The sequence below is a fragment of the Homalodisca vitripennis genome, chromosome 4 (genome assembly GCF_021130785.1).
Source record: "Homalodisca vitripennis isolate AUS2020 chromosome 4, UT_GWSS_2.1, whole genome shotgun sequence".
NCBI lineage: Eukaryota > Metazoa > Arthropoda > Insecta > Hemiptera > Cicadellidae > Homalodisca > Homalodisca vitripennis.
The window spans coordinates 96,575,863-96,589,626 of record NC_060210.1 but is presented as its reverse complement, the minus strand read 5'-3'; the positions used below and the strand labels follow the sequence as shown (position 1 = coordinate 96,589,626).

At 34.3% G+C, this 13,764-nt stretch overlaps 1 protein-coding gene across 1 annotated transcript in view; it reads left to right on the top strand.

Annotated features, from left to right (window-relative positions):
* LOC124361125 (guanine nucleotide-binding protein-like 3 homolog) overlaps nt 1–8,674 on the top strand; it is a 37,066-nt gene extending 28,392 nt beyond the window's left edge. Inside the window, exons 8-11 of the mRNA XM_046815160.1 lie at nt 480–622; nt 5,543–5,774; nt 7,323–7,527; nt 8,539–8,674. Coding sequence (XP_046671116.1) covers nt 480–622; nt 5,543–5,774; nt 7,323–7,527; nt 8,539–8,588 — 630 coding nt within the window. The 3' untranslated portion in view covers nt 8,589–8,674. The remainder of the gene's footprint in view (nt 1–479; nt 623–5,542; nt 5,775–7,322; nt 7,528–8,538) is intronic.
* Nucleotides 8,675–13,764: the final 5,090 nt, after the last annotated feature.

The following is a 13,764-nucleotide window of genomic DNA, read 5'->3' as shown; positions in this document are numbered from 1 at the left end:
CGCGGCCCAGTGAGGGCAGGCAGGTCTCGCGCGCACTGCCACTCATGCACAGCGCACGTCAAATAGCGCCGGCCTCAAAGGGTTAACGGTAACAAATGTACAAATCATCAAACTTATAGTTTTTTAAATTTGTGTATTACTGCAGACATTGGTATTTGGTGTGTAGTTTTTTGTAAACATTAACAGTAACCCTTTAAACTGTTAATTTATGAACATTATTATCCTCATCCATAATTGTTACAAGGATGGTCATTGAGTCCGTTTGGAATGAAGACTGCCCCAACTTATTCTTCTTGTAAGTTCTTCTTTCCTTTTCCTGCACCCTTGCTCTCTCCTCTTCACTTATTGTAACTCATTCTTTTATTTCCTCCTTTTTTTTGGTTTGTTAAAAAAAACTGATGTATCTTAACTTATGCACATCTATATTGAAAAGCATCAGTAAGTATATTAATTACCTAAAATACTTCTGCTTTCCTCAGATGATGGACCTATATTGTCTGCCTGAATATGAGACACCAGAGGAGTTTTTCGCCCTGAAGGCCCAAAGACAGGGCAAGCTTAAGAGTGGAGGAGTTGTTGATATGGATAGAGCTGCCAGAGGCCTAATTGATGATTGGAATAGGTTAGTTCTACACTAAATGTTAATTTTTGCTATAATAATAGCTATGCTTATTTTCAGTATGTCATATTTTTTAGTTGACAACAAAATTGTCTTATAAGCATTTCTCTGTGGGCAAATGTTGCTTAAAACATCATAAAAATCATTTTCGTGATTAAGATAGAGTTAAAATGGTTTCACTATGAGCTTATATTCACATTATGTAGTAATGGAAATCTACAAAAGATCAATTTAAAGGAAATTTAATTATTGAGAGGTATAATACAACTCCTTATATATGGTGCACTGTACTACCTGTAAGTTTGTAAATTCAAGCAAGATGAGTGTAATATCTTTAAAGACAACATTATTTACATCTCAAAATGAGAGTTAATGTTTTGACATCGTTAGATAGTCCAACATATTTTTACCTATATTATAGTCTAGTTCTAAGTAACACACATACTGATAGTCAGTTTGCATTTTATAAGCTGACATCCTTGTTTTTCTTGAAATTGATGTAAGAATTTCCTAAGAAAGACATCTATTGTCAGCCACACTAGTTTTAGTGGAGGCCAAAATGGAAAGGTATGGAAAAGGTACAAATATGAAACAATGTGTGACCTTCTTGAACATAAGTAATAGTTATGTTACCATCTGACAATTTAGTTTTTATTACCACAAAAAAAATGCCACTTTTTACACCTTGCACTCAACCCTTTAAACCACTATACAATTACTATCGAGCTATATGGTGTTCACATCTTCACTCCGACTCTATACTGAGTGAAACTGACCATTGTCAATCTTGTCCTGCACTGTAAGGTATCTGCTGCACTCAACCTGTTAAACTACTGTACAATAACTATCTATCTGTATTACGTGGAGTTAGCACCTTCACTCCTACTCTATACTGAGTGAAACTGACCACCGTCAATATTGTCTTATGTAAGAAATCTGCTGCAATCAACCTGTTAAACTACTGTACAATAACTATCTATCTGTATTACGTGGAGTTAGCACCTTCACTCCTACTCTATACTGAGTGAAAGTGACCACCGTCAATATTGTCCTATGTAAGATATCTCAATCAATCAATTCATTTATTGCCAAAAACATAACATGCATAGGCATTCGTCAAGAAAATTATAATACCCCAACTATATACACTACAAAGTATACACTACTGACAGATCAAACACAACAAGACCAAATCAATATAACAGGAGTGATCTACAATTTATTATCCTCAACGTATTCCCGGACACTGTAATATTCTCTCGAAATAAGAAATTTTTTCAGACGATTTTGAAATTCCCTATTGTCCACAATTTTTAAGCAGGATGGCAAAGAGAGGCGGATGCAGGAGTAAAGACTTTGTTTTTCAAAAAAAGATGTTTTATGGCAGGGTAGGATTAGGTTGTTTCTTTTTCTTAAGGAGTAATTATGGGCTGGATTAACGTTGACTGAAAAAAGGTGGGGATACTTTTTGTAAAAAGAAAGACACTGAAGGATATAAATGGATGGGAACGTAAGGATATTATTACTGCGAAAGAAACCTCTACAAGACTGGGAACAACTCAACTTGAAAATAATCCTTATAGCTCTTTTCTGGAGACGAAAAACATATTGAGTTTTTTTACTCTCATATCCCCATATAGAGACTCCATAGCAAAGGTAAGGATAAAAACAGCCATAGTAAGTAAGCACAAGAATTTCCTCACTAGCAAAGCAGGATACAGCAATACATCAAAAATATGCAGCTGCTTTGTTTTTTCGTGACTGTATCAATGTGACTAAAAAAGTTTAGCTGATCATCCAAAACCATTCCAAGATAATTAACATTCAAAGAAGGACACATTTCTGACTCTCCAATCATAATGTTTTGAGATTCAATCAACGTTTTAGCAGACTTTCTAATTCCAAAATCAAGAAAATTGGTTTTAGATGTATTTACAAACAGACAGTTTTCACCCAACCACTGCAGCAAATTACTGGCCTGAACAAAGGTTTGGATTTCAAGCTCGGCTCGATTGCAACCAGAGATGACCAAGGAGGTATCATCAGCAAACAAAAACAACTTTGAACCTTTCACGCTTCGATGGATGTCATTTATGAATAGTAAAAATAATAAAGGACCAAGTATGGAGCCTTGGGGAACTCCAGTGCGTACTTCTCGCTCCTCAGAAAATTGTTTTCTCAAGCACCCTGCATCATCAATAAAAGGAATTTCAACAATCTGTCTACGGTTCAGGAGATAAGAAGCAATCCAATCAAAAGCTTTCCCTCTAATACCCAAGTTTTCAAGTTTTTTGAGCAACAACCCGTGATCCACAACGTCGAAAGCCTTCGTAAGATCCAAAAATAGGCCAAACACGTGATTCCTGTTATCCAATGAGTTTGATACCTCAGTTAGAAGACTAAAAATTGCATTGACTGTATACAACCCCTCACGGAAGCCAAATTGATGGTCATGTAAAATTCCATTGACAGACAGGTAATTGGAAAGTCTGGTTAGCACAAGCCTTTCAAGAACTTTTGAAAATGTAGAAAGGATCGAAATGGGGCGGTAATTGCTAAGTTCTTTTGGACTTCCTTTTTTCTTAAATATAGGTTTTACAATTGAGAGCTTCAAGTGTGATGGGAACTTCCCAGATTCAAATGACGAGTTCGCAATCTGTGCAAGAGGATCAGCCAATATATATCTATACAGCTCAACAAAATCCTGGATGAAACTCCATCAGATCCTGATGAATTGCTTGTTTTCAAGGACTTTACGACTGAGATGATTTCATTCTTATCAGTTGGAGCAAAAAATACAGAGGAACTCATACTCGATGAAGACAATGATTTTGGAGGAACAAATAAAGAACTACCTTCAGAGTCTCTCAAACTCTGGCTTATTTCTGCAAAATGGATGTTGAATTTCTCTGAAATCATCCTAGGATTGTTCATCAGATCGCCATTCTCGTCATTAAGCGTAATATGTGTGAAGGCCTTAACTTTCTTATCAGGAATGAGATCCTTAACCACATTCCAAGCAGCTCGCTGTTTATACTGAGCCCCGCTGATGTAGGTCAATACTTTTTTCGCTTTGGCGGAATGGATGCGATTCCTAAACTCCTTCTTGGTTTGAATAAAAGAAACTCTCAAAGGATGAGAAGAGTCAAGATGCTTAGACAGCGAGTAGAGAAACAAAAGGCGATTATGAAGTTTTTTTAGATCTTCGTCCATGGGAATCCTCATCTGAGTGCCCCATGTACCGAACTTAATCTTTTTTGTAGGAAAAACACAATCAATATGAAATGACAAAATTGCAAGAAATAAGTCAAACATTTCATCAACATCAGCGGCTCCAAAAAGCTCATGCCATGATTCACCCTCCAGAAGACTCCTCAAGACCCGAATGCCGTCCGGGGTGAAGCACCGCTTGAATGTAAATTTAATAATATTTTGGGTTGAAGGAACAAATGAGGCAATGTCTCCAATTTGCGCATGATGATCGGAAATTCCAGTAATTAGAACCTGAGGTGAAAACATATTCTTTGGAATATTGCTAAATATGTTGTCAATGAGTGAACTGGAACCATTAAATTCTCGAGTGAAAGTGTCTATTGTGCTCACTAAGCCGAACGAACTCATCAGATCGATAAAAATTTTAGATGACTGACTAATGGTGGAAAAATTAATATTGAAATCACCAGACAAAACAATCGATCTGTCAAGATGGATACAGGTTTCTAAGCAATGCTGAATCGATTGAAAAAAGTCATTTATTTCAGAAATGCTCTGATTAGGTGGTCTATAGACACATATAAAAATAATACTATTTGCTTCAGACTCAACTCTAACACCACACAACTCACAAACACCCTCAATCGAGAACTCAGACATATCAATTTCATAAAACTTAAGTAGTTCCTTAACCAAAATACAAACCTATCTGCTGCAATCAACCTGTTAAACTACTGTACAATAACTATCTAGATGTAATACTTGGAATTAACATCTTCACTCCTACTCTATACTGAGTGAAACTGACCACCGTCAATCTTGTCCTACGCTGTAAGGTATCTGCTGCACTCAACCTGTTAAACTACTGTACAATAACTATCTAGATGTAATACTTGGAATTAACATCTTCACTCCTACTCTATACTGAGTGAAACTGACCACCGTCTATCTTGTCCTGCGCTGTAAGGTATCTACTGCACTCAACCTGTTAAACTACTGTACAATAACTATTTAGATGTAATACTTGGAATTAACATCTTCACTCCTACTCTATACTGAGTGAAACTGACCACCGTCAATCTTGTCCTGCGCTGTAAGGTATCTGCTGCACTCAACCTGTTAAACTACTGTACAATAACTATTTAGATGTAATACTTGGAATTAACATCTTCACTCCTACTCTATACTGAGTGAAAGTGACCACTGTCAATCTTGTCCTGCGCTGTAAGGTATCTGCTGCACTCAACCTGTTAAACTACTGTACAATAACTATTTAGATGTAATACTTGGAATTAACATCTTCACTCCTACTCTATACTGAGTGAAAGTGACCACTGTCAATCTTGTCCTGCGCTGTAAGGTATCTGCTGCACTCAACCTGTTAAACTACTGTACAATAACTATTTAGATGTAATACTTGGAATTAACATCTTCACTCCTACTCTATACTGAGTGAAACTGACCACTGTCAATCTTGTCCTGCGCTGTAAGGCATCTGCAAAGTCATATGCTAAGGCTTTGTGTATCAGCAATGCACATTGTGCTAAATCAGGGAGCAAATAATTGATCTTTCTAAAAGCTGTTAACTGTAACATATTTACTAAAATCTTAAAAACAAAGTTACAAATATTAAGAATCAATTTTAAAATGATGATTATTCCATGCTAATTAGTTTAATTGATTTAGTAAAACTGACATCTTGTGTTGCAGTGGTAAGATCAGATACTACACAATGCCTCCAGAGAAAGTGAACTCTGAAGTGAGTGCGACTATTGTCACACAGATGTCACGAGAGTTTGACTTGGAGTCTTATGCTCAGATGGAGATTGATATGCTGCAAGAGTTGCCAGAGTCCTTTAGCGCATGTCCTGCCGTTCCAGTTCCTTCTGCTGGTCCTGTAGATGCTGCCATGGATCAGGACAAGGGTCCCTTCAGTGAACTGGTGAGTTTAATCTATGTGTATAAATAATTGTTTTTTTTGTATTATTTTTGTAAATGAAATGTTTAAATACTGGATTGTTCAAAATTCTGTCAAATTTGATTTTTCAAAGATTGTTTATTATACTGTTAAGACCTTATCAATCTCTATTTTTAGTTTTAATCAATCAATATCTTCAGTTTTAAATGCCTCTGTTTTAACACACAAACAATATGTTTTTTTGTACACCAAGCTGTTTTTTTTATTTCTTTAATTTTAATCTTTAATTTTTTTGCACATTTGTAACGTATTTAACAAAAATTACGTCTTTACAAATTGTACTAGTGGAATCCAGTGTGAGACAAATGCAAATTGGTTAATTTTTGGGTGCTTTGGTTTTATTTCTACAGTTTCTACTTTTTGTAATAAATTTATAAACTTGACAATGTTGTTGGCTCTTTCATGCATTAATTATAAACATATAAGAATATAAACAAAACCTCATATCTGTAATGTAGTTTTAAATTTTATTGATAACTTCTGGTTTCATTGTCAAACAATAGTCTAATAGTAAGAATGAATCACAGATAAAGTAGGCTATAAAGACAAACCAGTCCCTAATAATGCTGTAAGCCACAACATCACAGACTTCAATAACTGTTTTAAATCCACAATAGTAAAATTATTTCAGTTAAGAAGATAGAAATTAGCATAGCAATGTGTAACAAAATCAAGAAATCCTCCAAACCTAAACCTGAGATAAGCCCCCTCCTCCACTCCCTTCAGCAGATTAACAATTTAATATTGTACTCAATACAATCTCAACCGTTATAAAGTAACTTCAGTGACTATAAAAAGTGGATTGGCAACATTGCTTCCCACATTGACTCTAGTGAATAGACCCAACTAGAATGTTTCCTACTTTTTAAAAGATATTGCACTACTATCGAACATTTCTAATTATATATGAAATATGTGTATTTTGTTTATTTGTTCTTTCAATCAGTGGTCCCTAGAAGATAGTTTTCAAGGGATGTCTGCTGATCTTCCTATCAACTAGTACCGATCCTTTCAGCCCTATTAATTCAGACCATACTAATTCAGTAAATAAGACATTTGTGCACGATAAATAATGTATGTTACACCTACCACGCGGACACACACACACACACACACACAGAGGTGCATGTGCATGCACACACAAAACGAACGAACCAAAACCGGCTGGTCAGCAGCATAGACACTGAGTGCTAAATGTTATGTCACTCCCTTCCCATACTTCCTAGTTCTTTCTAATCTAATAGAATATTATCAATTTGTTAATAAAGTATTCTTTTGATAAAACTATAGTGGAAGCGGAATGGGAGTTTTTCATTAATTATTTGCACAATTTGTTTCTCCGTTTTAAAAAAGTTTGTAGATTTCATATTGTTTCAGGGTGTTAGTTTCCTACCATTATTGCATACTGTTGTATAGAGCCAACTGTATTCAACATAAAACATACATTTTGTTTTTATCTCAATTGTGACCATTTATATGTTTGGAAATTAATTTGTCTATTGATTTTTTCAGTTACCAGAAAATGTAGTTTTAGAAGAAGCAGTCAAAGATTTTGAGCAAAGAGCAAAGAAGAAAAGAAAGAGAGCAGGTAAAGAAGCAAAGCGAGAAAATGATGCTGAATTAGATAAACAGCTACTTCTTCCTGGTAATGAAAGAAAAGCGAAAAAGATTTTAAAATTAATGGCAAAGAAACAGAAGAAACAAGCAAGGAGAACGGGTGTGTATTTTCTAGAATTGATTTTTATTAAATATTAATAGTTTTTAAAACAAACTTTTACTCAAATTCTACATTATGGTTATTACTTTAGTATGTCATTGACTTAAAGCACAGTAATAATTTTACTGGCTTTATCTAAGAAACCTACACAACTAATGTGCATTTTAATTTTGTTTATTTTAACAATTCAATATTTTGGTCTGTTTAAAATAGTAATTGAATTGAATGTTTTACTTCTGTATTTATGCTCCAGCTCCAATTTTTTTGTATGCTGAATAACACCTGTCAAGGTGCAAGCAATCTATATGTGTATCTTTTCCATGTAGAGCTTACTTAATTTAAAAAATACTTTAGCATTCTTGTGTTAGAAAGTTTACACTCAGTTTATTAAAAAAAATTCAAACTTCTCACATGGGATCCGCACCTGTTGTATTTAGGTCTTACAATGAATCTTATCACTATGTTTCATTATAAATGGCCAGTCTCACATTGCACATGTGATCAGCTGCACCACATTCAGGTTACTGAACAATGTATTAATGGTTTATGGTCTCAAATTATATTTTATTTACATTACTTACGTACATGCTATTAAAACATAATTGCAAGATGTAAACAGTTATTCTGTAATAGGTCTACTCATTTTTTGATTAATTGCCTTGAATAATTGTGCAATATCATATATTCATGTTAAGTTAACTTGCATTTTCTTTGTAACTATTATTGTCATTCTGAAAGTCACAAATAAAATTATTACTCTGTAGTGTTTTAACCCTTTTAAGAACAATATTTTAGTGTTGCGGTTTTTATTGCTAAGCACCAATTCGTCAGTTTCACACATATTTAGTATGCCTTTATTTCACAATTTCAACGACTTTTCAACTGCATCATCTCAATTTTGAGATTTTTCACATGAACAATGACTCATATTATCCTTATCAAGCATGGAATTTACAGCTACATGCTAGTTTTATAACAGATGAATCATGGTTTTGTATGTTTATGTTTCAGAAAAAGCAGTAGCAGAGGTTGCAGGAAACTTGGAGAATTTTTCTTTGTAATTCTTTTAAAAATGTGTACAACCTAGTTGTATCTGTTTGTACATAGAATTTATTCTTGTTAAATAAAACATGACTGATGTTTCATACTCTTTATTTACTTATTTCTATATTGTATATAACTGGGCTGTTGTTAAACTCTAAATAATATGTCACAAAAAGTGCACAATACAGATTACGTGTAGTTAAAAAAGTATTGCAAAATTAATGATTTTTCAATAACAATGCAGGTAGAGTTTAGAAAGGAACCTTGAGTTGTAGTGATGGAAAATTGCCACTTACTTGACACACATACATTTGGTTAAAATCATGGAAATAATCTAGTCCTGAAGGCTTACAGACCCTCACCACTACAAAAACATTAGCACAGCTGGCCACTGCAACCCATTCTACCTGCCAGCACTTTCCCATCAACAGACACGGGTTGCGTGTTTTACGCATGAAACATAGTTGAGATGGGAAATATGATGAAGTGACAAAAACACTTGTTCCATGTAATGAGCAGTTTTTTTATCATACAAAACATAAACATATGCTTTATTTAAGTTTTATTACATAATAACCCAACTAGTCATACTCCCAAGTTTACGTACAAAAACAGCTATTATTTAGCCTAATTGTACTGAAAGTACAATTCAGTTATGCTTGGGGCTTCAATCAATCAATCATCTATTGTCAGAACACAGTGTATAACAACGTCATCAGTTAAAGGATAACAACAAACAAATTCATCAACCCTTTAAATAAAAGTTTTATTTACTATATTCAAGAATAAAGTGTTTTGTCATTTTGTAAGACATTGTCAAAACAGTGAATATTTTGTTTAATAGAACTGGGCCTAATTTAAAATTACAATTTAACGGTCTATGTGTAAAATTAACTAAAAAATTATAAAATACAGTGATGCCAAAGGACTAAAACCAGGTTAAAAGTTACCCTATACTTCAAAGTACTCACTTACACTATACAAGCATTTTTCTGTTAACCATAACTTAATAGTGGTTTTAAACCTGTTTAGGGACATGCCTTTGCCGTCACTAGGTAATGCATTGAATAACTTAATGCCCTGATATAAAGCTGTTTTGAGTGCTAGAATAATTACATCTTTTTGTAACAATATTAAGCCTATTCCTTGTTTCATAGCCATGAATATCAGCTATATTTTGAAAAGCATAGAGGTTTTCTTTAATGTACATTAGTGTAGAATATACATACAGGGATGGGAGGGAAAGAATGCCTAATTTGGTAAAATATGGTCTACAGTGAGTCAAATTTGGCAAATTGCAAATAAGCCTAATGATTATTTTGCAAAACAAACAACTTATCACAATAGCCAGAGTTTCCCCAAAGGGTGATTCCATAGTTTAGCTAACTATGCACAAAGGCATAATACACACTAAGCAGGATATCCTGAGTTACTTTATTTCTTAAAGATCTTATAAAGATATGCCTTTTGAAATCTTTGTTGCCACATAATCGATATGATGTTGCCATTTTAAATCACTCTGCAAATATATGCTAAGAAGCTTGAGAGGAGGATCACAGCCCCCTTTATTTGAAAGACTTAAAGTAAGATCTTGAGTTTTTTGACAGTTAAAGTTTGTTGGCACTGCACCAATCAAGAATGGTCTCAGAGCTGTCTGTTAAAATGGAATTTGTATTATCTACACACTTATCTTGTATACACATTCCCAAGTCATCTGCAAACAAAAAGGTCTTTATACTGTTACTTTGCAAATTATATGGAAGGTTGTTGATATAAAGGACAAAAAGCATTGACCCCAAAATGGAACCTTGTGGAACTCCATGGCGTACATACAGAGTGCTAGAAAAGTTTCCATTTAGGAACATGGTTTGACGTCCATTTTCTAAATATGATTTTAACAGGCTTACAACAGAATTACTGAAAAAGTAATAAGGTAACTTATTCACTAAGATGCTGTGGTCCACAGTGTCAAAGGCCTTGGACATATCATAGGATCTAAGAACTACACTATGATGGTTCTCAATACCTTCATAGGAGTTGATTACTTTTGAATAGCTCCATCAGTGCTCTTCTTAGGTCTAAAACCAAACTGACTTTTTGACAGTAAGTTATTGTTTTCCAAAAAGTGCACAAGTTTACCAAGTAAAAGTCGCTCCAAGACCTTTGACACTGTGAGCACAATAGATATAGGCCTATAGTTGTCACATAACTCCTTTGCTCCTCTTTTGTGTATGGGTATTATCTTACTAACTTTCATTAAATCAGGAAAAACACCCTGAGTGATACATAAATTGAATAAGTAAGTGAGGACTTCACAAATAAAAACCGAAGCAATTTTCAGAATGGCAGCATTTAGCCCATAGACATCCAGGCATGCGCTTTCTCTTAGTCTATTTATGGCTTTAAAAATTTCTTCCACAGTATAAACATTAAATATTAAAACATTTACAAATCTATTACCATTACAGTTGACACTATGTACATAAAAGCTATGGTCTTCTATACTACAAGGCACCTTGGTTCTAATATCATTTACACAATCCACAAAATATTTTATTAAATTAATCTGCTGTCAAAGAAACTGGTGAGGGCAGAGGTTTACTATTACTCTTTGTACAGCTATTGATAATTGACCAAGTAGCCTTGGCTTTATTCAAAGAAGTATGTACCATATCACAATTTGCAGAAAATTTTACTTTTTGAATTTCATCTTAATAGAGCTTTTTAACTGACATAATTATTGTAAATCTTGCCATCAAGATCTATACTATTCTTTAACAAAAAATGCAGCCTATCTAGATCCCTTTTAATATAAACAAGACCCTCATGATACCAATTGCTACTTTTGCTTTTTCTCCTAGTTGTGCCACCACCTAACTTAGTCCTAAATGGCAAGGAACTATTTACAGCCCACATGAGAGAATCAATGAACAATTGAAACGTATGTTTTACATCACTGCCATTACTATATACGTCAAGCCAACTTATTTTCTTTAAGTAATACAAAAATATATACACAGTTTAGTATTTTATCGATACATGCCTTAAAAACTATTGCATTGTGATCGGATACACCAATATGTACTACAGTCGCTGTCCATCTGTCTGGATGTAATGAGGTTATAATGTTGTCGATACATGTACCGCCCCCATCAGAAGTGGTGTTAGGTCTTGTAATCTCAACTACTGCCAAAGTTGGATTAAAACTGTTTATCAAGTTTTGAAGTTGTAGAATTTCACTAGAGAGAGACATCAAATCTATGTTGAAGTCCCCAGCCAGAATAAGATTGTAGTTCCCGCCATAGAGACTGGAAAAACATGTAAAAAAAAAACATCTAGGAAAGCATAAGTGTCACCTTGTGGTTGACTTTAGAATGACACAACCACAGTTTTGAAGTCACAAAGGAGAATTGCTGCCACATCAAATTGAAGCTCTTCAACCACTGATGGTGCAGTCTCTCGTAGATCACAGAGTTTATATGTTCCCTTATGAAATTCCTCCTCGCTACAAAAATAGCTGACAGTGCGGTAGCCAGGCATAACAAGACTGCTGATATCATCGGAGATCCAGTGTTCACATATACACATAACATAAAGATTGTTATTATCAGCCACTAGTTTAAGAATATCAGTTTTATTTATCAAACCTTGTGCATTCCACAACATCAGTGAAAAATTATTCTTGTGTATGCCTACCTATTTGATACCAACAAATAGCTAGTTCGGTCTTCATCTCCCAAAAATAATTTTTTGAAGCAACAGTGTTGCCTTTGTTTGAATATCTAAAGCGACTTATGTAAATACCTTCAGGCCATAATCTGCATCAAACACCTTAGTCCACAGTGATAGGGGAACACCAACCTTAAAGGAACTATATCCTGGATGTCTGTTTTTTTTTTTTAGCTTGGTTACCTGATAACTAGCTTTAGCACTGTTACTTAGATACTCTTTGATATCTTTACATTCCACATTTTCAGAAAATCTTGAAACAAAAACATGTCTGTACATTTCTACTACTTTTAGTTTGGCATCAGTTACAGTTGCATGACCATTAAAAAACTTATGTTTGTTAGCACCAGTCTTGCACTAAGGCATATTGTGCTTTTTATATTTAACCTCAACAAAACCATCATTGCTGTCACTTTCCTCCAACTCCGCTAATGTTGAATTAGGCCTAGGTGGTAATACTGCAGAACTTCTAGTCCGTTGATAACCCTGATGCACTACCAGATTTACATAAGTCAATAGTCCGACCAGTTTCACGCTGGTCTAAACTGTCAGATTTTCCAGATGCAGACATAACACGTCTATTGTCACTATTACTACCTATCATAGGATAGGAAGAGTTAGTATTTTTAGAGGTAGATTTCAGTATACTAGAGTAAGACACTCGCTTGCTGTCACTTGACCCAGTTGCCTCTGTGTGGCCTTGAAGAATGGATGATAACCTCACATTATCAGACTGAACTAACCTAATCTGTTCTTGAGGTTTTCGCATATTTTTTGTCAGATCAAAAATTTGATCAGTCAAAATTTTAATTTGTACAATACAGTCACATAAGCGATTACACTCAACTTTGTCAGATAAATTAGATGAGTCACAGTCCTCTCACGTTGCTCCAACCGTTTACAGTTGTCACACAGAAAATTGGATTTTTCGTCTTTTGAAAACAAGAAATCTTTCTTACTTTTCCCGGCACATATAAAGTGGAACCACTTCATACAGTTTCCTTCACACCTAAGTCCTCCTGAGTTACTTGAAACTTTTTTTGGACAAGCCCCACATATTGGATTTTTAGTACCAGAAGTCATTTTCAATGAAAATACTACTGTAGTGCAACTGATAATATAATGTCACATATATTATTTATTCATTTTCCCATCTTCTTGATTGTATGAAAATATTTCAATATATACTGGATATTTTTGTTTGAACAATGTTCAAGTTTGTTTGTAAACAATGATGGACAATCCACTTGACAGAAGTCTGTAGCAGAAAACAAAACAGCTGATAACCAGTGGTTGACCTTGACCAGCACAACTGAACAGGTGTATTGGTTCAAATAATTGGTGCAGTTTGAGAAAGGAAGCCACCAAATTATTTAAGATAAATCAACTACTTTTCTTGTTTTTTAATAAAAATTAAAATCATGAAACTTACGTAAATTGTGCAGTTTAGTATTTTAGAACATA